The sequence below is a fragment of the Phlebotomus argentipes genome, unplaced genomic scaffold (genome assembly GCF_947086385.1).
Source record: "Phlebotomus argentipes unplaced genomic scaffold, Phlebotomus argentipes genome assembly contig_5, whole genome shotgun sequence".
Lineage (NCBI taxonomy): Eukaryota > Metazoa > Arthropoda > Insecta > Diptera > Psychodidae > Phlebotomus > Phlebotomus argentipes.
In genome coordinates this window covers 4,953,791-4,981,736 of record NW_026776165.1, presented here as the reverse complement: position 1 = coordinate 4,981,736, position 27,946 = coordinate 4,953,791, and the positions used below count along the sequence as shown (strand labels likewise).

The 27,946-nt window shown below is 41.1% G+C and overlaps 3 protein-coding genes across 3 annotated transcripts in view; 2 read left to right on the top strand and 1 right to left on the bottom strand.

Moving 5' to 3' along the window:
- Positions 1-25,756, top strand: part of LOC132255445 (uncharacterized) — a 35,347-nt gene extending 9,591 nt beyond the window's left edge. The window contains exons 2-4 of the mRNA XM_059751483.1: positions 10,565-10,729; positions 24,699-24,814; positions 24,877-25,756. Coding sequence (XP_059607466.1) covers positions 10,565-10,729; positions 24,699-24,814; positions 24,877-24,990 — 395 coding nt within the window. The 3' untranslated portion in view covers positions 24,991-25,756. The remainder of the gene's footprint in view (positions 1-10,564; positions 10,730-24,698; positions 24,815-24,876) is intronic.
- LOC132265761 (glucose dehydrogenase [FAD, quinone]-like) lies at positions 16-2,079 on the bottom strand. Its single transcript, XM_059766534.1, has 3 exons — positions 1,926-2,079; positions 1,739-1,872; positions 16-1,572 (listed from the first exon to the last, which is right to left on the bottom strand). The coding sequence occupies exons 1-3, from the start codon at positions 2,077-2,079 to the stop codon at positions 16-18; spliced, it is 1,845 nt and encodes a 614-aa protein (XP_059622517.1).
- A 315-nt stretch (positions 25,757-26,071) lies between the features above and the next one.
- On the top strand, positions 26,072-27,378 carry LOC132255856 (quinone oxidoreductase-like protein 2). The gene is made up of 3 exons (XM_059752027.1): positions 26,072-26,248; positions 26,308-26,641; positions 26,705-27,378. The coding sequence occupies exons 1-3, from the start codon at positions 26,072-26,074 to the stop codon at positions 27,376-27,378; spliced, it is 1,185 nt and encodes a 394-aa protein (XP_059608010.1).
- The last annotated feature ends 568 nt before the right edge of the window (positions 27,379-27,946 follow it).

Sequence of the window (27,946 nt, the reverse complement as noted above, 5' to 3'; positions counted from 1 at the left end):
GTTTTGGAAATCCATTCAATCCTTAAATCCCCAATCTTCCTTCACGAAGTCTGAAGCTTTCTCCGCGATCATAATTGTGGGCGCGTTTGTGTTTCCGCTCGTGACCAAAGGCATAATGCTCGCGTCGATGACTCTCAAGCCTTTCGCGCCTTTGACTCGCAATCTGTGATCGACAACTGCGCCAGGATCCGAATCAGGACCCATTTTCACAGTTCCAACTGGATGAGCAGATGTTATCACTAAATATCTTGAGTAACAAGCCCAATATTCGTCAGAATTGATGCCCATAGCGTCGCATTCGGGAATCGGAATAGCGATAAGTTCAACTTCATTTCTGGTATACGATTGAGTTTGAAGGAATTTTAGATAAAGTCGAATGCCTTTCACGGTGGTTTCAATGTCGGAATTTTCTGCAAAGTAGTTAGGAATAATTCTTGGCTTTTCGTTAGGTTCGGCGCTTCGTAATAGAATTTCTCCTCTTGATTTTGGTTTTAAATAAGGTATGAAAACAATGAGAATGTCAGCTGACTCAATTTGTGGTACTAAAGTTTGAATCACAACGTCGTTGAAACTAAATACGTTGCAGAATGCAATCAAATCGTTCACTTGACCTTTTGCGAATGGTATATGCAGATATTGCACATCAGGATACTTTCCGAGTGGATCTTGAACATTGGCAAATCCCATTGTATGTCCAGAACCTTGTGCTAAAGCTCCAGTATGTTCCATCAAATATTGGAAGAAGCTCTGGAACGCTAAAGATTCAGGAATAGGAACAGCTGTAGACTTATGAATCTTGAAAGCAAGCATAACCATTGTGTGATCTTGCAGGTTCTTGCCGACTGGAAGGTCGAGAATCACTGGAATTCCCAAGTTTTCCAGATGAAGCGCAGGTCCGATTCCGGACAACATTAGGATTTGAGGCGAACCTATACTTCCAGCACTTAGAATCACTTCCTTCTTCGCGAAGGCTTTCAGGATCTTCTGTCCTCTCAAGTTCATTGTAACTCCGGAAACCTCGCCGTTTTCGTCGATCTCCAGATTGTAAACGTGCGCGTGTTTCACGACGTGAAGATTCGGTCTGTCTTTGATTGGATTCAGAAACGCCGTTGCCGTGCTGTCTCTCACTCCCGATCGCACAGTTCCTTGGCAATCTGTGAATCCAACGTACTCATCTGCATTGATATCCGGAATGATTTTGAAGCCCATTTCTTGTGCTGCTTTCTTAATTTCTGTAAGAACTGGGTTCTCATTGTTGAAAAGCTCCACAGATAAAGGCCCATCTTGTGAGTGATAGTATCCACTAAAGTCATGATTGTTTTCTGATTTCTTGAAGTACTCCAAGACGTTTTTCCATTCCCAAGTTGGATTCCCGAGCGCTTCCCATGCGTTGAAGTTCTCTTCATTTCCTCTTATGTACGCCATGTTATTCATTGAACTTGAACCACCAAGCATTTTTCCTCTCGCCCAAGCTCCGCCGTTAACGATATAGAGACCATATAAGTCTGATTGTTCAGCTTGGAATTGCCAGTCATACTTTGTGTTTATCGTTGTTGTCCAAAATGCCGGTATCTGCAAGGATATTTGCAATTATTTTCCCGCTATTCACCGTCTCACACACTATTCACCCGGTTCACCCGATCACTGTGCGCCATTTTGCTTTTCCTGTTACTCATTCACCCAATCGCCACTCTGCGCGCCCTCTCTCCGTCAGCACAAATTGTTAAAGCATTCTTACCGCTGATTCAATCGGAGGATCGCCGCCAGCTTCAAGGAGAAGAACGTTCCATTCCGGATTCTCGCTCAGACGATTGGCAACGACCGATCCTGCAGATCCTGCGCCCACGACGATGAAATCGTACTCCTCGAACCCTAAACGCGATCCAGTGTTAATTCTGTGTCAGTTGAATTGTTCGGAAGTTTACCTTTTCTAATGGCGAAGTCTCCGAAATCTCTGGGCCAAATTTCCGGGGTCGCGAGCGAACATTGAGCGATGCTGAGATAGTTGAAGAGCAGCGACAAATACTGATTCGCAGCTCCTGCGCTCAGATTTGGACACGAAGAGTGAAAACACTCCATTTCGGGATGTTTGTTCTTTGAGAGTTGAAGTCAAACTGAGTCTTGAAGCTGAGAAAATGCATTATTGCGAGAATACAGATGACAGAACCTGTTTGCTGAATTCAACGATGCTCAGTGAGTTAATGCCATTCTTCTAATATGCAAATGTGAGGCTAATAACCCAGCGTCGAAATTTCTCAAACCATATAAATTATGAATATTTCCATTAACTTATGCTGAAGCAGGTTCACAAGTGATAATTTTAAGCTGGAGAATTTCTCCATTTGAAGCAAGTTGAGAAGAAGAGGCAAAAAAGCTTCACACCTTTCATGAAAGCGCGCACTGGCTTTCACGATGAAGCTCTCGGGAATTGGTGGCATTTTGCATCCTTGAGCACTCTTCCTCCCATTCAGTGCTTCCGCCAGCGAGGATAAAAAGTGTACAAGCTTCACATGACATCCCACATTGCAATTAATTGCAATTCAGAGTCATTTTGTGGGGCGAAATTGCCGTGCAAAAAGAAGCAAAAGCCACGGGGAAGTTTTATGGAAGTTCACTTTTCGGCCAGAGACAGACACAGAGCGCCGAATGGGGTGCTTTTTTTCCTCCTGTTGTAACACAACAATGTTGAAGGCGAAAAACAGCTAAGGCAAAAATATACATGGCAATTGTGTTGAACCCCGAGCATTACATCAAGTTGAGGAATTTAATTTTCTATAATTGCCACTCACATTTTGGTATTTCGCAATTAAAACAAGACTATAACACATTGTGAATGGAAAAGAGTGTGAGAGTATATTTCCACACAGTTATTGATAAATGTGTTAAAATGCCATAAAATATTCATCCACAGTGGTCATTATACTGGAGAGTGATTGATTTATTTTAACAGGTGGAATTATTTATAAGGGATATTTGAATTTATCACTCCAATTTACAAACATCAAAATTTGTTAAATTTACTCAAAGGCTGATCTCACATCAAACAGATTTTATTTTCCCCCGAATGAAGGGAAATGTGATTTATTATTATTAATATTGTATCTGTGGTCAGAGAGTAAAAGAGGAGCTTTTGCTCAAATTAAGTGACGTCAAGAGCACCGGAATGAGCGGCAAAATTGATTTTATATTTCCCATAAAAGGAGCTGAAAATGTTTGAAAATTCATACATACGTATTTGATATGAGAAAAAGCATTTTATTATGCGAAATATCTCCAAATAAACTCTGGAGAACTTTTCTCATAATATTCATCTCATGGTATGCTCTCGATGTGCGAAGAAGAAATGCCAAGAAAGTCAAATTCATTGGGGAAATTGAGGATGAAGTAAATTCAAGTTTTGTATATAAATTTTTCCCTCTTTCTCTGCTCCTCATCATTTTCGCCTTGAACTCAATGGATAAATTTGCTCAGAAGACGGAGAGAGAGAGAGAGAAAAAAAAACTTTCTTTGCGATAACCGAGGAAAGTTTCTCGACTTCTTGTCTTTGTGTATTTTGCGAATTTGGCGTCACAATGGGAAAACTATTGATAACCCGAGTGAGTCTAAATGAATGTCCGATTGAGCATTTACGCGACATTTTCCTGCCCAAAAGAGGAGGAAGAGAGATTTCTGCGATATAACAGAGCTTAGCAAATATATTCCCACGATCGAGAAGAGCGATTTTCCCTATCAAAGAACAATGTTGTGCCATTGCCATGGCATGAAGCGGCGGCAGAGTGTGAAAGAGTGTATAAATATCATGTAAGCTGGTAAAGAATTGGTAGAGAGTGTATTGGTTGTATCGTAAATCAATATTGACAATATTTCACTTTGCTGTACAGCACGATAAATATAAAATGTTTCACAAATTGCGGGGGAGGGGGGGGGGGGAAATGAAGCCAAGAGGGACGTGGAAAATGCTTCTGGTGCGCCCCAACTTTTGCCATCATTGCCATTCATGGTCGACTTTCTTTTGACAATCTAAAGCCGCAAGGATGCAATTCCGAATTTATTTCACTCCTTCGTTCTCATGTTGGGAACGCTTTTTTTCGCCCACATTCAAATCGATTTTCACCATTTCCATATTTATTGGGTGAATTTCTTACCTAAAAGCTCTTCGCATGAATTCTCTCTCGTCAATATTGGATAACTAATTTTCACTCCGTCATAAATTTCTGCCACATTTTTCGGCTTGGGGAAAATGCAATTTTAGCGTTTTGATACTATTTTGAGACATTCCGCACTGAAGTGTGAGTCAAAGCGGTGAATTAACTTAAAAACACTCAAAGATTCCAGAAAAATTGAAAATAGAATTTTTTCCTGACTAATTATTAATCAATTAATCTGTTAAATCTACAAATTAAAGCATATTTTTCTTAGATCAACAATTAGAGTCGTTGATTCTTTCCGCTATTAGAAACAAACAAAGACGAATTAACAGAGCGAGAAATGAAAAATCTGCTTTTACAGACAAGAAAACTCATAATTTTTGTTCTTATTTCTGCCCTTTTATCGCCTCTTCGGCTCACATCTCCATCGCATACATAATTCTGGCGTGAAGCTCAGGGTTAGAAAGGGTGGAATCTTTTGACAATGTTGGAAAATTCTCATCGTGGCATTTCCACCGCGGTGCTTCAAGGCAAAATCACCTGCGATATGTGCATATTGATAAATCAATTGCGCCGCGTGCTTGCTATGTACAAAATATCCTGCCATTTACATCAATTGCCGTGACACTTGAAGGGAAAATGGAGATATCAAGTCCACCTGCAAATCGCTACGTGCCAAGGGATTTGCATACGATTGGCGCTTTGCTTTGAGTGCACTTTTGGCCGTCGCGCGTGGGAATTGAGAAGCTCTGGTGGATGCAAGTGGAGGGAAAAGCGGAGTTGCTCAGAGGGTGGTTTTCCGCGGGGAGGTTCTCCTCTGTGTGGTGCGCGCGTTGCGGAAAGGGGGGCGCATGAATGAGAAGGGGCGGCAAAGTGGGATAAGCGCACTGTTTTCTCCGCGGCCAAAGTGTTATCACATCCCTCAGTGACTCCGTGTGATCTGCACGTGTTTCGAGAGTGAGTGCGCTTCCGTTTTTTGGGCTGAAGCACCAGGAAAGAATCTCCATCGCGAGACAGAGTGTACAAAGTTCGGATAGCTTGGGTGCTCATAAGTTAATTGACTTTGAGCAGCAGGGAGGCTGAAAAGAGGTGAGTTGCAACTGACAAGACTTCGCTCTTCTGCAAATTGAATTTGTTCCGCTCACTGGAGCAAAACACTAACATATCATGACTCTTGTTGGGGATTCCAACGGGTGAAGGAAGTCACCTCATTTCCCACCCAAAACCAGAAAATACTCGCGACGTGATGCCAAAAGTGATTTACCTTTTGAGAAGGGCGGAAGAAGAAAAACATAGAGGCAAAAGCAATTCCATTCCTCGAATCCATTCGCTCACGTTCGATGTTGAATAAACAAGTAATACTACCCGAGGACACGGGCGAGAAGTTGGAGGCGCAGCAATTGATGGGGGTGGAAGGACACTACCTCTAATTGAGGGTGGGTTGCCTGCAGCAATTCCATCTGGCAAGTGTGCATAGCTGTCGCTGGTTTGGGGTGAATTTTGGACGCTCAACTCAATGTGAGAGTGACTCTTCGAAGGAGCATTCATTCAATTTGAAAGCATTGCAATGAAAGCCTATGACGAAAAGTTCTCAAGTCCTTTAGGTTGTTTGAATAAGTCACAATTGGGAGAGAATTCTTCGTCTATTTCCAGCAATCCAGCACTGAACTATTTAGAGTGTTTAATTGGCCACAAGTGACTTGAAACTCAACGGGAAATTTCACTTCCTTGCAGAATATATCTGGGAAAGTCGGGAACAATGAGAAGAACTTGATCAATCATGTGAAATTCAGGCGAATGATGCTTGAATAACCATGAAAAGCTCTCAAGCTTTGTGCGGCTGAGAAATCGCATTGGGAAGATTTGGGAGATAAAGATGTCACAATTAGTTGAGTCTTTGTAAATCGAATCATGAGATTATTCTCTACTTTTGAACACTTGAGCTCATTTTCTCAAAAGTAACATTAGAAAATGATGCAGGAATAAACTTTATCGTTTATGTCTTTGTAATAATTTTTGTGTAATATTTTGGGTGTTTTTATGTGTTTTTCTCAAAAAAGCACATAAACATTAATGTATTTTCTATCAAAAATATGACTTTGAAGCAAAGTTTCTGTTTTTTAAGTGCTTTATCAGAATATAGAATTGAAATAACAATACAAAATTGACGCAATCAGGCAATGATTTATGCAGGCATAGAATATATTAATAAAATCATTATTGAATTCGTTGAATACACTTCAATGGGACACGCGTGAATAACTATAACATTTTTGCATATTTAATCAACAACGATCGAATTGAATTACCGAATTAATCACTGGCAATTTAGTCTATAAATAAGTGAAAATTATTAGGTGTCAAATTTGACCAATATTTGTACACAAATCTCAATTGAAGACCCTCTTGATTCACGGTCCCGTGGGAAATTCACACTCGAATTGGCTTCTCGACCGAAAAGAAGTGCACTGAATAATAGATGAGGCCGAAGAGGAAACAATCCCAATCATCCTCGCCTTCGACCATCATTTTTAATTGATACACACCTGGGTATATTGTAATACAAGGTATTTGTGAGAATTATTAATCAGGATCGCTTCGGGGCATTTTTGGGATTACTTTGCCGCACGTTTTGGGCTCAGAGAGGAAAATCGATGATGTGTACAAAGAGCTTCGCCTCGGAGCAAATTAATTGCAATTAAGGGAGAAGATTTTGCCTTGTGGAAAAGCCCATTTTCCACACGGATATTGTGCGAATTTGCCTCTTAAGTGTGAAAATTCAATTCACGCTTCTTTCCACATACTTAAGTGGGGCGTTGAAAGTGATCACAAATATTTGCCTTCAATAGAATTTTCACGGGGAAATACAGGTTGGCGTTCGACTGTTAATCCTGGGGAAATGATCTGACGTTGCGGGGCTTCCTTTAGAAGTGAATCAAGGTTGGGTGAAGAGTGAATGTGTGCGGATTAAACCAACTCATGGTGATTAAATTGGGAGTCGATGGATGGTGAAAAGGAAAAGCGCGTGCGAGAATCGTGATAAAAACATCCCTCAAACTGATAATGAGAACTTTTCAAAGTCACCATTGCGTCAATCAATCATCACGCCGCGTTTCACCATGATTTTCCCAAGCCCTTTTCCAGTCCAGGTGACGTCAGGATTCTCTCCTCGCCCAGCTCTTGTCATAGCAAATACCTCTCTATTAATCTTCATTCGCAATTTTCCATTTTGACACGATGGAATCTCCTGCCGAGGGAGACACAAACACACACAATAAATTGCCACAATTTATGTTTTTCACCTCCCCAGACAAGAAAAGCAGCAGCTTTTGTATGGCCGCTGGCGAAAGGAGGAAAATGTAATTTAGAAATTAATACATATTCTTGAGAGAGAGGTGAAAAAGCTCTTCGCATTAATGAAAATGTCGAGAGATGGGCGTGAGAATGAGATTAATTTTCTCAAGGTGGTGCTTTTGCGGCAGAAGAACTCTCAGCCACTGCTTGCCGCGCACCTTGGAAAAAGAGCAAGCGAACAATGGACCAAGAAGGATTTTCCACATAATCTCTCGATGTGAATTTTGATCCGTCCAGAATGGAAACTTTTGATCTACAACACCGTGAGCATGATTTATGTGAGCGCGTCAAATCCCTCTGTGTTGATGAACGACAAAGACATTTGGATGGCGACGCGTCGCTTTATTGAAATTCTTTAGATGTCATAAGGAGTGTCGTGTCCTTTTTCACTGAATTAAATCACGGATGAATAAAATTTTTCATCATAAATTGCTGACAAGCATTCTCCGGCATTGAGAAAATTCACTTCAATTCAGCAAAAAGTCAGAGATGCATTTTCTGTTTGGGTTTGAATTGAGAGAAATTCTTCGGTGGCATGACTTGGAATTGAATTAGCCTCAAAGCGATATCTCGAAACCTTAAACTGTGTAAGAGGAGATGATTCTGCACCAGCAATCAAACGTATAGCTCTCGATCAGCAAGCTTAAAGTGAATTATATATGATAAAAGCACAAGAAAAGCTCAGCACACGAATCTCTTTTGTGCTGTTCAACATATAGAAAATTCGATGTATAATATTTCCATCGATAATATGCAAATTGAAATTGACTATGTGATTTTTGGCGACTGAATGACAGAAGCTTCAGCGCAAATTTACAATAACACCCTGTCTTAAGGGCTGAAGTGGATGATCTCTTTGACAAAATTGAAAATTTCCCGCCCCTCCGCCTTCCGGAAAGCACTCGCGCGGATTTCTCAGTGCGGGAAAGATGAGGGAAAACACATCTTTAGTACACACTTCAGCAGCCGAAGACTGAGGTGAATTTTCGAAGGGTGGTTAAAATTTACATACAAATTTCCTGTTAATTTTCAGCGTGGAAAATTCATTATGATTTCACGTGCGCTGCATGGAAAGCTTATATATTGTTGACAAAACCACGGGAAAAGTTGACAGTGTAACCAAATGAATTTCTTTAATGTCTTTGAGAAGGCTTTGAAAGCTCCAAAGAAGGCCTAAAAAAAAAAGATGTTTAGTGATCGTATCAGCACAAATTGGAGTGGTTTTGGAGCGTAATTTTCACCCACATTTCATTCTCTACTGCAAATTGTAATTTATCCACCCATCTTTGGTGTGAAATAGGCCTAATTCTCGCCTCTCAATGGGGTGCTTTATGTACTGAATGGCTGTGAATATAAATTTTCGCACAAATAGTGGGAATGGAAGAAGTCGCTTGCAAAGTGTGAGAAAATATCCACGAATGTGAAGTACTTTTTGTCACTTTCCCGCCTTTTTGCCCCTCCTTTTGGCATTCCCATGAAATAAATTGGTATGTCTTGTCATAGAAAATTGTTGACCGACCTCGAATGGGTGTCTCAGAAGGATTCCCACCGCCCTGCTGAGCGTCGAGTCCATGCTTTTGTCGCGATGTTAATAATTTATGTGTTTTTCTTTGGCTTACAGCATTTTTTTTCGTCCCTTGGCTTGTTGTTTTTTTTCTCCTGTCCTCTCATAGTTCTCTGGGCTTAGAAAGCTCTGGGCCTTGGCGGAGCTTGGGTGGTGTTTGATATAGAAAAAAAAGAGGAGCCACATGAGAATTGCTCGCATTTATGCGCGAGCGACTCCTAATTTGGTTCATTTAACCATGCCGCCCACATTTTAGGCGGCAAATGTGCAGCAATTGCGACGAGCGCACAGCCTATTAATCTTCCTTTCGCCTCAGACGGATGATGTTAATGCCATGAAAAACAAGAGGATAATCATTTGGTGAGCTTTATCGCCATTGTACGTGAGCGGATTTTCGGCGAATTTGCGCTCTCTTTGGCTGTTGGCAAATCATTTAATCATAAACAGGAGGTGTTATTGATCAAACCACAATTAAGCGCTCTATTAGAGATGGAAATTCGAGAAATCATCAGCATTAATTGGGTGGGTTTTTGAATTAGCCATTCGAACAAGCTTTTTTTTGTTAATTCCATAGAAATTGCCTCTATTTTCACATGATTTTGATGTGTTTTTGCATTTATCTCGTTGCCAAGTTGCAAAGATTCACAAAAATAGTTTTATCTCCATAAATAGAGTGATTTTTTTTTCTACACAAATTGCCATGCATGAAAAGCACACAATAGACACCAATTTGGCATGGAAAAACTTTATTTTTCACCCTGATTGGCATTTAGCCTTCAATTTTGAAAAGGTTACACAAATTTTCAACACAGTGAAAGCCTTCAAACACAATTTCTCGTGTTGTTTTAGACAAAAAGAGATTGGAATAAATAAACATTCGTATTGTTCCTCACGAAGAATCATAAATTTTCCGTCTTGTGCTGGTGAAGAAAGGACGCTTCAAATCAGTTGAATTGTGTGCTTTCACCAGGCGCCTCCACTGGGGCCAATTGCTGGTCGGAAGAATGGTGGAAAACAAGGGTTTTCCACCATTCAAGATGGGAGGGAAACACTTAAAAAAAGCCACAACAAAAGGGCAATTTCGTCAATCTGAGACATAAATCCGGCTTGGAAAAACCACACACTTTCTGCGGCGGGGTGAGAAAAGTTTCATTTTTAGCCCTCAAACACTCTCAACTCATTTGATATTCACACGGCGCGGCAAAACTTGCTACACACAATTTCTGCTGGCCACCCCAAATGAAAAGGAGAACGTCCGAGGATGAGGGTGAATTTTGGTCAATGATAAATATTGAAATTACCTCAGAGAATTTTATTTACTCGCAATTTATTTCGCCGCGGGTGACACAAATTTATGCAGTTTTTCTCGTGCGCACGATTTTTCTGCTATACAGAGATAATACACAAGATGCCCCCAGAGTGTGTCTCATTAGTCATTGGGCGATTGCAATCGGATGCTGTGCGGCGAATAAGAGTGGTAATTTATCTGTCTTTGCAGAGGAAGCGGCCACAAGGATTCAAGCAGCTTTTCGTGGACACAAAGTGAGAGCCACCATGAAACAGGGAGACGCCACTGCCGTCAATGGTGCACGGGAAGAGTCCAAAACCGAGCCAGAGCCCACCAAGCAGGAGCTCGAGGCGGAATTCGATCCCAATGACAAAGGTTAGTGCGCGCCTTTTTCTCACCCTAATCCCGGTCGCACAAATTGCAACAAATTTCTGCTGACTCGCGAAGTCCAATGAGAAAACTTTTGCTCAGCACTGCATTTTTTATTTACTCGAGGGTGGAGAAGAAACTTTGAGTGCCACCCCATTTCTTTCTACATGATGTCTCTTGGCGCGAGACACTCGCCAAGCCATGGGCAAACATTCATGATGTGTCGAGGGAGGAAAACACAGCAGGATTTTTATGACGGTGTGCTTTTTCGGGGGTCATTTTTCCACCCTGTCAACAGTCTCAGGGTGGAGGAATTAGTTGGGTGAGAAAGAGAAAATGTTATTGCACAATTTTTCACACTCTCCGCAAATACCAGCGTGAGTGAGGTTTCACTCACTGCGGTCACTCTTCACGTGGGAGCTTTTGGGGTCAAGCCTCTGGATATTTCTCTCTCTCTGTCGTCCTGCATTTTGTGGCTGGCGTGGGAACTTAAAGCACTTCAACATGACTAACATGACGCTTGAGTGACAAAGAAAGGGAAATTGTTGGGCTGCTGCTCGTATTGCCATGATGGAGAGAAATGTAATTAGAAATCTGTGAAGTGAAAAGCAATTTGGGAATGCTATCAATGGTGAAATTATGTGAAGAGGATATTTTCATGGGTAAATATGAGCTGGCATGAAACTATATGTTGAATCGGAGGGCATTTTGAAATCAGTGGATCAAAACACGGAATGTATTTCGTCAAGCAGAAGTAATGGAACCTGAAAATCTCATCATATTGATCGGGGATGTTTAAGGGATTTGGTCATAAATTGTGCGCAATTATTAAGGCGCGAAACACACCCAATTCAATTTCCCCCTAATTTAATCCATCCCACTTCAATCTATCACGTCAATTTAGTCAAATATTTCACCACACGAGTGTCCCAATTAGATATGGATTAACCACACACATAGTGGCAAAATGTTCCACGAAGGACGCCTAATTGGTGCACTGAACAAAATAAATGGCTAAAGTTACTATAATTTTGGGAATAATTGCGATGCGTCCCAAATTTTTCCATTATTGTGGTCACTTTTTTTTTAAATTTAATGGGAATATCTTCTGTATTGTGTGGGATTTCGATGGATTTGCCATAACGATATGGTGACAATTCCCAGAAAAGCATGGGAAATTTTACTATATAAAAATAACAATATTGTATGTAAAGAGCGAATTTGATATCATTTTCAAATCTTAGAGATTCATATAGAAAATTGCAATAATTATGTTACTCGTTGTCATAAAGTTTTTTCAGTGCGTTGGCGATTTATTTCACTGATGGATATTGCAATCAACCAATAAATTCACTGTCAGTTGGCAGGCTTAATGAGCACAAATCTGATAATGAAAATTGACAAATATATCATCACGCATTCAGAATTAAATCAATTAACTCATCGTGGCAATCGCCATGATGGAAATCTGTGGGGAATAAATTGCGTCGAAGGGAAAAGGCTTTATCAGTGGATTTTCTTGGTGTGTCTTTTCTCGTTTCCAAATATTCTCAGAGAGAGAATATTGGGGAGAATTGGACGACGTGCGATAAGGGTGTCAAAATAGCCAATGCTTTCGCCTTGACACACTCTTTGGAGGCCCTGGCAATCGATGGAACGATGCATTGACGCCTCATTGGCATACACACGCGCCCAGACAGTGATCAGAACCCAAAAGTAGATGTTATGTACATATGTAGCGGCCAGCTATGTTTGTACACATGCTACTGACGAGGGTGGACGATAAAATGTGCTGAATTTACGCTCTGATTAGCAATTTGCTACTGTGTGACAAATTTTATCACATTTTCTGCCACTCTTTTTTCGCCCATTCGATCGATTGTTGTGCACGCTATGGATGGATAATTGGCCTATATTTCAGCACTATTTGCACTTTAAACACCCACGCTCATGTGTATATATCCTACACATAGCTGTAGTGATATAGAATGACAATATCCGTCATATTTTGACGTGCAGTCATTCGCTCACTCTTGAGAAATACACACAAAGCTGTGGCGGAAATTATTTTCAACTTTGATAAGAATTTCTCTGCTCCATTCTTCCCTTCGCATCGGTGGTGGTATTTTTAGAAAGGACGGATGCCCTTTGCCAGGAAGTGACCTCAAAGATGGCAGGTGGCGCCATGATGCCTGCCATCTTCTGGCGGTAAAGCGTCTCTATAGAATCCAATATGAGCCACTATTCTCCTAATAACTCACATATTTTCGCCGTCACTTCGGTGTGGATTTGTTACCACACTTATCTTGATTGTGTGTCAGTTATGCAACATCGATAAGAAATTCACAGCACACGGTGTCGCATTCGGAATGCAAGCTCGCAATTTCGCATAATTCATGTGTGTGTGTGTGTGTAGAAATATGGGCAAAGGGCAAATTAATTGTGCAAACATCCGGAAAATGTTGCGATTTACGATGACAAGGAAGTATTTTGTCGCAATGTAACGATATTTCGGCAAAATGCACAAATCCCAGCATCACGTGTCGACAGGATGTGATAAGCCATTTAGATAGTGTAGCATTTTGGCTCACAATTGACACACACACACTTTCCAAGTGCCTTGGCGCCGAATTTAATCTTTCACATCGCGGAAATGGAAATGATTTATTTGCCACTGTCGTCAAAATTCACAATTTCGCCCGACAACTTTCCTGTGGGGGAGGAGAAAAGCGGAACTCCTTTGCGAACAAAGACAGGAGTGACGAAGAATCTTTTTCTTTGAAAACATTTCTCCCATCTTTTATTTGTAGAAAGATATGGGGAAAGAATGGCAAATCAAGGTGGATAGAAAGAAGCAGAAAAACAGTGTTGAAAGTCAAGCAAAGTTTCTAAGCAGAAGAAAGTTCACTGAGGATTGGTTAAATATGCAAGGAATTCGTACTTTGAAACACATGGGGCAATAAAATTGTTATTCTCTGTGAAATGGAAAATGATATAAGAGACGCATTTTTTATACAAAAATTCGCCTTGAGTTTGTTTCTTTGTGAAATCACTGACATCTTGAGTCTAAAGACGGGTTTTTTCTAAGAAAATCCACGTAAATTCTCGCCTTTTTTCATTACTTTCCCATTTTATTGACACTCCACAATGTTCTTACTCAATAGTTGAACAATCTTAGTAGAACTCACAGGGAAAATTCAGATATTCGTGATAAATTGCTAAATATTTAGACAGTCTTGTCTTGATTTAAGCTCAAAATTCAAGATTTTACCTCAAAACTGGGAGGAAAAAACCTTAAAATAGCCATTATTGAAATCTGAATTGAATTCTTTCTGATTATGTTTTACGTTCTTAAGTAAAAATTTTATTCTGTCAATAAATGAGAATTTTTTTTGCATTTCTTGCAATTGAAGTTGCATTTCTTGTTTCTCGGTTGTCTAATGGCGTCTTGAGTGTTTATAGTTGTCAGTGCTGAAGCCTGAAGAGTGCGCGAAGATGAAAAGCACGCAAAAACGAATAATTGAATGGCGTTCAGGTGAGGAGAGGTGAAAAGCGAGTAAAACAAGCGAATTCAGAGCATATTTCCTCAACACAACAGTGACTATCCGTCGAAATACGCTTCGCAAATCCACCCAGTTGTCGAATAAAATTTAATGGCTTCAGCGGTTGAAATAATATTCAGCCTGCGTCTCATCTTTTTCGGCCTATCTTTGACGTCATGTGCATTTATATTTCACGAGAAAAACCACAATATAGCTTCTCGTGTGTCGGCGCCTCGCTCAGGCCTGGAAAAAGGAACCACGTTCACCATTTCGCTCTGATAAACATAAAAGTCAGTCACAACACTCACTTCATTATTTTATCCACGGCGACAGAGGAAGGAGCCTTCGATGGCGAGAGCAGAGAATTGTGTGACGAAAATAGAAGGATATGGCAGAGAGATATCAGAAACAATTTCAATTTGAGATTGCCATCGTGGGAGGAAGAAAGAGCGCACGCAGAATTTATTCAGATGCCATGTTATGGAGATGTTCTGAGAATTCTATTCCGGAGGCGCTGGCATTGACTCCCAGAATGAGATGAGAGACTTTATTGAATTTCCTAGCATGGGAAATAAATCATATCATGCTGAACGACTTGCAATTTTCACCGCGATACATCGCGTAATGCACTCAATTCACATCGCCAGCCAAAGTGTTTTTCACTCGCGTGAAGCCCCCAGAATGAGTCGGGAAAATCAATGAATTTCTCCCCTTTTTGAGCCGAAAAACCAAAGCATTTCCACCTCACATTCACACAGACGTGAGCAAAAATAGAGGGTGAAAATGGCAAGAATCAGCAAATAAATGACGCGAAAAATGAATTTACATCCCATCGAGTTATATTTTCTTTTCGGGGTGGCATTGTGGTGAAAACTCTGTACAGACTCTTAATGAATTCAATTGCGCTCACCTCAATGCAAAAAAAATGCAATTTACCAACTCGTTTTTCATTCATTCTGCACGCCATCGTAAGGAAGCTCTTTTCATAATTTGCAGCGTATTTTTTCTGTCGTTTTCGGCCATCTTCTTTGCCGGAGACAGAATAATTTTTCGCCAATTTGCGACGATTTACGTTGGAGGAGGGATTTTTTATTTTTTACTCGCAATTTAACGAGTCGCAAAGCACATAAAATGGGAAAATTATTTGGATGAAAAAATTCACAAAGCCAAAGAAGCTTTCTTCTGCTCATAATGATGGTAAAATAATCCAATTAATGCTTCTGTTTCAATGTTATTTTCGTGATTTTTTTTTTGAATAACATTGAAGTGCATTTTATGTAAAATAAACGTCATGGAAAAATTGTGCATAAAAACTCTGAGTGAAATGAAATTATTCATGTTGAAATTCAATACTTTATTTTCATGTGCAAATTCCACTTATTTTCATTTAATTTATATACCGGAATGTGTTTATTTGTTCGTGTTGAGTAATTTTAAAAGGAATTTCCGTGTTTTATATAATCAATTAAACTCAAAATGTGTCATATATGATATTCATTATCATGGGTAATAAATGTTGAGCACTTCCTTTCCCTGGACAAGCGTAATTCTTAGCAGACTTCGTGCTTCTCATATCATTTCCATTGCCAATTCTTATTCACCCATTCTGAAGGCATGCAATTTTCTCCGTGCACGTCGACGAGGATAAAGGAGGAACGATAAAAGTATGGAAATTGTCCAAAAAATTTTATTTCTCTTCCACCACATAAAACGCACGACTTTTATTGGATTGGGCGCGCGCAAAGGAAAGCCCGGCGATGCGAGATATTGAGTGATAAAACCACTTGCGAGGCGAGCAATTGGAATACGGAATGAGCGATGAGTGTCACAAATTCATCCTGGGAATAATGCAATTGTAATACAATCGATTTCCTCCGTCGCACGGTGTCTTCCAAGTCGGAACTTATGGTGATTAATGCCGAGAGTGTGAGTTGATGACGGCCATTCATCGTCCTCGGCCAGGATATTCAATTTGTTGGGTGCGATTTTCAATTGAGTTACTCAATTACTCGGCGTGTGCTTGGCTTCCTGGACATAATCCCTCGTCGACAGATATCACACAAAAGCCCGTCGAGGGGCAGATTATGGACGAGCTTTCAGTCGTCCTTCCAGCTCATACTCAATTTTCGTAATCTGTGAAAATTGATCCGTGCATCTTGCGAACTTAATCCCCCGCCACAAGGGCAAAGACTTGGCCAAAAGACGTCTATCTCTTCATCCCAACAATCTCCACGCGGTGAGTCTGTGTGGCGCCGCACAAATGACACTGAGAATTCGCCACGATTGCAAATTCCCAATCCTTTTCCGCGGTCTAATGGACTCATAAAACTTTCATTCCGAATAACAAATGGTTCGGGAGCTTTTCTCCATTCATATTCCCACTCAAGGGGGAGAAATTGTGGTTGGAAAGGCTGTGCAGAAGTGTAGAAATATTGACGAAATATTTGTATCTCTCAAGCTACTTTCTTAACCAATGAAATACACTTCTTTGAATATCTTTCAAAACCATTTGAAGTTAAATATGACCTTAAAAATGTCTTTTTATGTGTTTTTTTCACGATAATTAAGCAATTTTGAGCTTCATTACAGGACTCCAAACATTTAAACATTCTGAAACAATTCTGAAAGATCCATTTTAAGACGAGAAAACCTTGATTTAGAGGTTGTGGAAACTAAGGTATTGACTAAAGACGTCGAAGCGGTATTTGAAGTGCAGAAAAATGCATTTTCAGCGCTCTGTTGATCACATTATCTCCCCCTTGTTGCCATCTTTCTCACACACACACCAACTTTATCGCGCCAAATGAGTTTTCCTGGGCTTTTCCAGGGCAAGGCAGAAAAGGGCCGAAAATATATAGAGCCAATGTGTATTTGTTGACAAAAAATACACTCAACTATGACGAAAGTTTGGGAACTCACGAAGAAATTAATCTGTCTCTCTTGATTTATCCCAATTGTTCGAGGGAAAGAGCTTAAAAGCTCTTGAGATTTTTCCATCAAGCTCTCATGTTGTTTTTGTTCGCGCTCATGATGAGTTTTCAATTTGAACATCGCAGAGTTGTTGATGGTGAAGAAATGGCAGATTTAGATGAAATTTCATGGAAAAAATAGAGACTAGATTTTTCCTATTATTCTTAGCGTTGTATGGAAAATGCTTCTTTTGAATGTACAAAAGAGAAATTGATAATCCTCAGCTAGAAACTAGACAATTGATCAACATCTAGCAAATCAGATGGGAAAAAAGTTTCGTGCGCTTGTTGTTTTCTCTGCAGGATGAAAAATTGTTTCTCCTCCTCAATGCCACACATTTGAGGATGATTTTCATTTTGACAGAGATTTCCATCTTGTGCGACTATTGATTTGTTTCTGCCATTGAAAACTACCCTCGACTTTTTATCTCTCCAAGGCCAGAGATTATATTTTCATGATGGGAGAAAAAGCTCAACGGCGAGCTTGCAATTTCCCAGTGTCCATAACATCGTGTGTGATGAGTGATGTGTGCTTTGTGGCCGGGCGTGTGCAACATGCACACTCTTCGCGTGATATCACGTGAGAAAAACACGCCAGAGAGGAGGATTCGAAGTCAGGACTCGTGTGCTGGAAGGCGATTCAAAGTTTTCCTCGCGCAAGAGGCTCACCAATTGAATTTTCCTCACTCCACACACACACACATGGGTGGGGAAAATGATGATGATTCAGGCATTTTCCATGCCAGAGCGTGTTAAGTCTGTTGGGGGTGTTTTGTTGAAACAATTCACGGTATTTAGATTGTAATTTATTTTGTGTACCGCGCGCGGAGTTTTGATAATATATAGGCAAGAGAGAAGTGCGCTCAAAAGCTCACGCCCTTTCATAATTTTCCACCTTTGCACAATTTTCACTGGGTGCCTGGAGAGTGTGGATGGCATGACTGAAGTGCCAGACTATTAAAATGCAAGGACAGTTTGTTGTGGTGCACTTTGGATTGATGCAATTTCACCACTCAAAAGGAGATCAAACAATTTTCTCTCTCTTTTCTGGGAAAAGCTCTCAAAGGCATTTCTCTTCGCAATTTTGCCTCACATTATTGATCTTTCGACGCAAAAGTTGAAATTGCATGAGTCTGATCCCAAGGGTGAGTCTCTCGAGGTTTTGGCTTGCTCTGTGGCGAGTGCTTTAATATTCTGGCCGTCCTTTTAGCGTGTGGGAAAGAGTGATTGAAGTGTAATTGGGAACTTATTAATGTTCTCACCATGATTTAATTAGACTTTCAAGTGTCGACTCCCAAATGGATTGAATGTAGCAAATGATGAAATTATGGTGAAAAGTTTTAGTCCAATTTTGCCAATTTAATTTTAACAGACACAAAACTTCAAAAACTGCTTTATGCATAGTTAATAATGTAGGAAATTGATAAAGTTTAATATCGTAATGCTTATAGTTGATAAATGAAATATTTTAGAGTAAAAATAAATGTAATTTCCCATCTAAAATTGAAGAGCGAGAGAAAAGAGGATTTGTCCTTCAGGAAATCAAACAAATTGTATGCTCTTAAGAGGGTATCCGGAAATTGTGACCCAATCGTTGTGTTTTGCCTGAGAGCATTTCCTCCCCCTGAAAATTTCCTCGCATTTCCTTCGCTCCGCTGCGTTGGATATTAAATATTAAGCTTCATGCTATTGTTCTACATTGTTGCAGAAACATAAAACTTTCCTGAATAACATGTATGCGAATCGAATTACCAATTCCATTGTGAATTGTTAAAATTCAGCAAGAAAAATCCTGAATATTTAATTATAAATTCAAATATTTGTGTTAGAGATGCGAGAAAAATGTGCAATTTCTGGATGGAAATTGAATAGTATAATTTTTGCATTCCACTGTGTTTTTCTTGTCGTATATTCCAATTTCCCATCTCACAATGCATTGGCGCACAAGTACCCAATCTTGGTGGAGAAATATGGGGGTATTTCTCCTGTGGAAGATGCTCAATAGATGAGCTATTTTGTGATGAGGGTTCGCAAAGAACCCTTCAATTCCACAAAACCAACTTTGGCACAATCACTTCGCCCTTAGCTAGAGTTTCTCGATGGAAAAACGACCCACTTTTAGGCCATCCCAGTGCCACAAAAGCTATTCAAGTTGCTCAACTTGATGGCAATGTGTGGCGAAAGCCAGAGAAATCCTCACGTGGGGACATTAGATTGGTGACGTTCTGACCTATAATCTGAGACACTCGGCAAATCCCTCATTAGCAAGAAGGCTCGTGTTTGCTGTGTAGGCGCTGGGGAAGCTTTCAGCTGCTGAATCTCCTTGTTTGATTACCCGCCGTCCAGTTGTATGGCCGAAAAACCACAACAAAACACACCCAGCGTATGCGTTGTGGCTGATGCTACACCGTATGATAATGATGGAAGCAGTTATTTATAGTCAACTCGTGCTTTGCCATCATGGTCCGAGAGCTTTTTGTTCACACAGGACATTTTAATTGAGTGTTTTTGTTCGCAGTGGCTTTTGTTCTCGCTCAGTCACAAAATCATGCCTCTGCACAGCAACACTGGAAGAGAATGTGGTGCTCAAGACAAGACTTATTTGTTAGGCATCATCATCGACAAGGGGAGAGTCATTGAGAGGGTGTGAGCTACATTTAGTGTGGTCACTGAATAATTAACTAATGTGAAGCTTTGGAGCTTTTTAGTTTGCTTTTTACCATGAATATTCATTCAAATTCTGTGATGGTCATAATTTCTGGGGATATAATTAAGGGTGGAACATTAAAAGTGAAAAGGCTTTAGTTAGCAATTGAACATCCCCTTGTCAGGGTGCCTCAATAACTAATGATGTGGCTTTGATGGCAGAATATAAGCCATGTTTTGGCTTCTGATGAATAAGCTCTTGAATAATGCATTGAGAAGTTCCGCCTCATTAAAGCCCATAATAATTGTCTTGTGTCGATTTAACAAGCCATTTAAAATTACATGTTATCCTTAAGTGACCTTGATTCGGTGGATAGCCAACAATTTGCGCGATTCTTGGGAAATTGAAGAGCAATTCGAATTGCATGCAATAATAGCGCAATGGGAATTGAATTGCTGGATTGTTGAGCCTGTTGTTGGATTTGTCGCTCAATGCTCACGAGAGGGTTGTTAGGCAGGGGTTGAAAAACAATTGCTGACATACGACAGAAACTTTCTCAATTACTTCTCGGGCGCTTTGTGATATTTCCCCGCGTTCAATGCAAGAAGTCGACGGATTTTCTTTATGAGACTCGACGTGGTGAAAAATTGCCTGGTGGTTGACTTAATAGATGGAATGGAAGTAAAGGGGGAGATAATGCGTACGCCACTTCCTGTTACTTCCATAGTTTCTGTGAAAAGCAATTAAACTACAGTGACTTTTTGAGTCTCATTTGTATGTCAATTCTTAACTTGTCTTGTAATGTCTGGAAGAGTTTTTTTTAACCCCCCCCGCCCCCCCCCCCTGAGAATTTGCTTGACAACCAAATAGTAACCCTCTGACAACCAATTTACAAATTTTATTACTGGGAGTGAAAATCTGCTTGAAGACACTCTTTTTGTCATTTTCTGCTTTCAACTATTAATACAGTTAACAGATTTTGATAACATTGTTCAGAACTTTACATAGTCAAAGTAAGAAGTTAGTTTTTGGTTAGAAATCGGTTAGAATTTGGTAATAAGCATAAAATCTCTTTAAATAAGTCAACATTGCCAAGTAGTTAAGAAAATAGTTGATTTAGCCATTAAATCCTTGATTAAATCTGAACAGAAGTATTGGAGTCTCAATATATTCCCCTTGGACGGAAACAATGTTGATAGCTGTTAGTTTCTCATGTAATTAACACAGTGTTATTGAGACCTTCCCCGGCGGCTCGGGATCTCACGTGACCTCCTTGGCGGGGTCTCTTGAGTGCCACGAAGACAAGCGGCGTGACACAGAGTTATATATTGTGCTGAAATAGTTCACAGTGGCGAAGAGAGACTCTCTGTTACATGAACTCGATGCCATGTCGCGCGAAATGGGCAAAAGTTTCATATTATCGCAGCAATAAAGGCTGCCGCTCTGCCAGATGTTTCCTCGCCTCTGGTGTCCTTCTGGTACACAGAGGAGAGTGTCTTGGAAAATTCATAACATGATACACTCTCAAATGAGATCCTCGAGGAATTTTTGAGTCTCTGCAGAGATTTATACAATTACGCCCATGAAAGTCCCTCCGTTCTCTCGCCCTCGTGCCAATGTGGTGAACTTTTGCGCCAGAAAAAGGGCCGCCAGAGCCTCTCACTCTCTCCCAAGGGGGATGATGAATGATGGAGGTAAATTAAAAAGTGCTCGAGATGCACAAGGGATGAATTGGCCCTGCGGAATTTTGCTGGGAATGTGAAGTAAAAAAAAAATCCACATTTACCCCCCCAAAAAGGAGATGATAAATTCACGTGTGTGTGCATGGAGGAAAATCTTCGGCCATCACACAAGTATTTCGCACTAAAGGGATTCTCATGGACAACCTGGAGAAAGAAGAGAATTTTCCCTGAAATTTTCATGAGCAACAATTCCACCAAAAGCTCATCACTTTTTGTCTGACAACGCCACAAAAGAGATTCGCGGTGGTAAAAAGTGTTCAGAAGCGGTGGGAAAATTTGCACTCCGCGCAAGAAAATTGCCCATCATTTCATGGATGAATCTGATGGTGGGCTTTTGTGTGATGCTGAAGAATTGTGAGCTCAGTGGCAAAGACTCCTTTTGCTCACTGGCAAGTCAATCTTTTAATTTATAATGCTCTTAATGGGAAAAAGAGAGAGAACTTATAATCAAGATAAATGCCTTTAAAGTTCTTGTGGTGGAAGCAAACGAAAAGATGGGAAATGCTTAAAAACTTCTGATGCTCAGGCTTAACTCACATAAACAGCATTACCTGAATTTTGCGCGAGAGAATTAAGAAAAAATTGATGGATTTTCGTATTTATCTTTTCTAAAAATTCTCTTTGAGATTAAACTTCTACACTACTTTTCACCATTTGCAGCACATTTCTCCAATTAAATTTTCCCTTAAACAATTTGAACAACATTCCCAGAGTGCATCTGAAATAATTCAATTAATTTTTGTGGCAGAGAAAATTGCACGAAATTAAAAACAAATATTTGCACTGACGGTAATTAAAATTTTAAATCAATATCATAGCTATGCTTAAAATCTCTGTTCATCTTGTATCTAACTAAATTACCAACGGAAAAATCATTTATTAAATTTACTCCCCAAAGGTTCCTCCCCCCACTTGTTTGGCTGGCCCCTTTTTGCCTATCTCTTCTATATGTGCCGCCTTTTTCTGCTGTCCTGCGGATCGTGGTGAAAGGGATGAAGTAATTTTTGCGATGATCCTTCCGTTTTCGCCCATTCATGCCGGGATTCTGCTCTCCTTTTTTTTCACCCCATCCCGACGAGGCCAACACAGCGGAGTGTATGAATAGCCTGAGCTTTTTCGCACTGTCGTCTTGATTAAGGGAGTTCCCAAAATCCATTCTCTCTAACTTATTCATGACGGGGCGGACGAACAGGCGCTCAGCAGATTTATCTCATCGCTCCACGATGAATAGTTGGCCTGAATGTTGCGCGGCTGGGAAATTAATTTGTGGCCATTTTATTACTTCCACGGACAATCTCGGGCGACGCGGCCGGACAGAGGCGCTCAGCGGGCTGTCCTTCCGGAGATGTTCGCCCTAATGGCGGTGTAAAAGTGGCTACAAGTGTTTTGCATTAGAAGGAGGGCCAGCATGGTGGGTTCAACAGGACTTGCTCACGAGCCCCCGCCATCGCCGTGAGAGATAATGTACGAACGTGGTTTAGGGAGAGATAATATGGCCAAACTGTGTACACCACTTCCACAATTAGTGTGGAACATCCTTTGCCACAACTCCTTGCACTCCTTCAGCTATTCTTACATTTATTTCTAACTTATCTTCATTATTAGAATTAAGGTTTTGTCACACATCCACGAGCGCTGGTTTTGAGGCGCTTGTTCTCAATTCTCACAAAAATATCAAATATTTCTTGCTGAGAATTGTGTCAATTTTCCAAGAAAGCGCTCTTGACAAGAACTTCAACTTCCCGAGACTCCTGTACACTTCGTCCGGCAGCAATGTCTGCCCCTTGGCTTGGACCCGTCCTCTGAGCCGAATCGATACCTTTCCAGTGACGTCAACGGACCACCTTGAACTCCGAGGGAAATCGATGCGCGGGTGTAGAAAAGGGACTGGCAAATTTTCCCGAGAGAGCGTGGGAAAAATTTTATCCTGCACTCGAAATGTTCTCATGTTCAGATTAGCATTCATCGACTTTCCGTCACGGCGGCCAGAGTTTATCCATCTGCACATCGCATTGATTTCTCCGGCGCTCGCCATGAATATTTAAGCAGTCTTCTGCACTTCGAGGGTCCCACAAACAATTATGTAATATGCGAATATGGGCAGAAGGGAATATTTGGCCTCAGAGGAGAGCTCATCGTCTTGGAAGTCGGCCAAGACGATTCCCAGGAAATTTCACTCAATTGTCACCACTGCTTTTATCTCAGAGGACTTCATTGGGAGAGCGAAATATTGATGTAGAAAATGCTAAATGGCTTTTCCTCAAATTGAATTACACTCCACATTCAGCGAGTTAGAAACAATTGCAAATGTCTGCAATGGATTTGTCAATGGAAGAGCGAATCTATTTCTGCACTTTTCTCATGATTCCATTAAGAAATGAGCAAAAGAAAATAACTCAATTTCATCTCATCAGAGAATTTCTCTTGCAACTTGTTAATTATGAGTGATAATAATTGACTTTCCGCGACCTCTTTAACTCTCACCTGCGAATTCACGATCAAAATGGGTCATAAACAGAATAATTTCGAGCTTCAAAAGCCCAAAATGTTGATTTATATATGAATATTGAATTTTTCCGCCTCTTCTCTCCCTCAGAATTCTGAAGTGCGTCAGCGACACGTACAATTAAATCTCGATATGAAAGGGCTGAAATTCTCTCCGGCAATTCTGGCTGAAATGTTGAAGTTATGCTGAGGAGTGACGATGAGTTGTTTGCTGGGAAAATTGCGAAGAGGGATGGAAAATTGGTGACATTTTCCAACTGTTCGTCATATATTTTATGTATAGATGCTTTGAATATTGCGTCATATTATTGAGTAATTACAAATTGTCGGCCTCAGGAAAGACTAAAATCTGTACAAAATATCTTTCAAAAAGTACAGAAATTTCAACACTTCAGGCACTCGTTTCTAAATAAGTGATTTTCTACCGAGACAATAGGGGAGATTGGGGCAAAAAACGTTCATAGATTACGATTTTGTGCGATAAATATGGCGGCAATTCGGAAGCGATCATTCTTGACGACTCTATGAGCTGGATATATTGAAGAGTGATGACTTTGTGTTTTCTTTCAGAGCTTTGCGAGGCTGCAACGCGGATTCAGGCCACTTTCCGCGGCCACTTGGCGCGCAAACTGGCCACCGGTGCTGAAGTGAAGGACGACGATGATCTTTCGGAGATCACGAAGAAGGTTAGAGAGATTGAGAGGCTGACTTTCTCGAATTCCACTGATAATTCAATTTTGTGCTTCAGGTTGCCGAAGAGTTGGATATCGACTTGAGTGATCCGGAACTGAACAAAGCGGCCACGAAAATCCAGGCATCTTTCCGGGGCCACAAAGCTCGCAAAGGCGATGGAAAGGATTAAATTAGCAACTCTCTTACTCTCTCAACCCACAACAATTATACGTACTTCTTGAGAGAAGGAATAACTATAAATACAAGTGAAAAAAATACCTTTAACAAAATATTTAGCAGAAAAATTTAAAAAGTGAAGAAGACAGTGATGAAGAGTATATAAAAAGAAAATGTTCTATAGAATTGACGCTCATTTCACCCATATATATATGATGAGATCTTGTTTCTGGAACGAGAGACCGTAGATTTTCAGAGTTCTCCTTCTCTTCGGCGGAAACCATGTCAATTTATGCCTTTTTGTATCACCATTCTGGCATTTTTGGGTGAATGGCGGAGAGAAATCGATCGGCAAAGTAGTGTTTTCAGTTTGGTCATTGAGTCATTTTCCCCCAGACAGGCAAAAAAAAAGAGAAAACAATGTGAATAAAAACCAGTACATTCGTTCATCCCTCAATGAAAAGCTCTGTGACTTTTTATCACAATGAAATTTCTTACCTCTTTTTACCAAAAGAACATGTTAAAGGAAAAAAAACAAGAGTGAAAACCTGGGATTTTTCTATAGGAAGCCTAATTGAAGTAAATCTTCTCACATCATGTGTATTTTCTTTTTCCTCCCCCCCCAAATAGAATGTAAAATTGAGTGCTTTATTGAGAATTATTTAGGCTAATTAGAATAATTTTACACGCAATAGAAATCCTTTGTTTCTCGCTTTATGAAAATGTATTAGCAATTTCTCCCCTTAAATGATTGAAAATAAATTCTTGCCATAGGACAACAGTGTTTTACAACTCTCAAAAGTGCCATTAGAACTTCTGAGATGGTGGAAAGAAACTTCTTCAACGAGATATGGCAATAAATTGGTGGAAATAATAAATTTTACATGGTTTTGGCGCTGTTTTTTGGTTCTTGCGCTCTTGGCGCCAAATCCAATAGGCTTTTTCTCCTTCCAGCACACCAGCGCCACCGCAGTGAAAGTCTCTTCTTGCGGTGTAACTGGGCGGTGTTTGTTTATATTCCTTCTTAAGTGTGATTATTGGCCAAAATACGAAGCAACATCCACCGGAAGTGTATCCTAAACCCTCCTGAAATCATGTTCAGCATCCGGAAGTTAGTGGTTCCCACAATCGGAAGTGCATTTCGCCAAATTGTGCAGAGGAAGCAAAATGTGAGGTTAAGTTCCACATACAGGGCAGCGATTCTCACGGAATTCAATAAAATCCCCAGGATTGAGAGGATGAAGGTGCAGAATGAACTCTTCCCAGGCCAGGTGAGGTAGTTATTTATCATTTTGTGGTGCATTTTTGTGGAATTGTGAGTGTTTTTCAGGTGAAAATCGGCGTTCACTTCTGCAGTCTCAACTACACTGACGTCCGGATCATGGAAGGCAGTCAGGAAGTGGAGCTTCCGCTGGTGCCGGGCTCTGAGTTCTCTGGTGAGATTCTGGCTGTGGATCCGGACAATCGACTGGACTTCAGCGTGGGCGATAGAGTGTTGGCGCTGAGAGGACATCTCACCAGTTGCGGCGGTCTGGCCAGTGAAGTGATCCTCAGCGAGATGGACTGCTTCCTGCTCAGCGACATCTCCCTCAAGGACGCTGCAATCCTGCCCTATGGCCACGGCACCGCCATGCTGACATTCTCCAAGTACTGCCCGCTCGACGGTGAGTCGTTGACGCGCGCGCGAAAGAGAGAGAGGAATTCGTGACGCTTTTCCTATTTTCCAGAGAACGACACGGTGATTGTGATTGCCGGTCCCGGAGGTCTCGGCCTGGGCGCCATTGAGGTGGCATCGAGTGTGTATCGCGCCCGGGTGATTGCCATCTGCGACACGGAAGACAGCAGCATTCTGATCCGCGACGAGGGCGCCTTCCAGACCATCTGCATGTCCGAGGGCTACGCCAAAGTGTACAGATTCCTCAAGAGCGCCCTCGGCGATCGGCGCGCCAAGTGCATCTACGACGCCGTGGGCGGCGAGGCGCTCCACTTGCTGCAGGACTTTATCGATCCCGTCGCCGGACGTCTCATCACTGTCTATCCGCTCTTCGACGCGGAAGCCTTCAAGAGCGCCACGCCGGACTTTGGCGTGCGGCAGAAGGATCGCGTGGACAGGACAGCGCTGGAGAAGCTGCCGCCAATCCACGAGCGCGTGCAGCACGTGGATCTGTACAGCTATCAGTATCAGGACAGGGAGTTCTTCCGCGGCATCATTGAGGAGACTCTCGAGCTGTACAGCGAGGAGCTGATCAGTGCACACGTGAGCAAAGTGTTCACGCTGGAGCGACTCGAGGACGCAGTGTCATTCATCAAGCAGAAGAAGTGCACGGGAAAAGTGCTGATAGAAGTCCGGGAAGACGATTCCGATGAGTCTGACAACGAGGACAAGCGCAAGAAGGATTAGTGGTGAGTTGCTTAACATTTTTGCGATATAATTTCGTGTGTGTGTTTGTGGAGCAAAAGTGTGTCTCGCGAGACGGATTTTTTTTCGGGTTATTATAACACAAAACACGATGAGATTGAGGCGATAGGAAAGTGTATCTCTCTCTCTTAGTGACGTTGGTGAGGGAATTTGTGGGCCAGTTCTGTCGCGATTGCGTCAGGTCGGAAGTGTGACCATTTCGAAAGTGCGCTCCCATTGAGAGTTGCATGATTTGGCGCAAAAATCCACTCTTAACCCTTTCATGGCGATTGATTGCGACACATAAGGCGGAAAAGTGTGGAATTCTGAGAAAAATAGAACTCCAACTCCAAAAATGGAGTGATTTTCGAGTCACTTTTTGCCATTTAGAGACCAAATTCAAGCTTGAGAATCTCAATTTTGGTTATATTTAGAATTTAGATCATATTTGGCATTTTGCTCAATTTCTTGCCGCCCTGAAAGGGTTAAAAGGCTCATATTTTGATTCTTGTTCGCTGTAGAATTGAAAAATCATGTTTTCTTTCCATTCTTGGTGGGAAATCGAATCTTC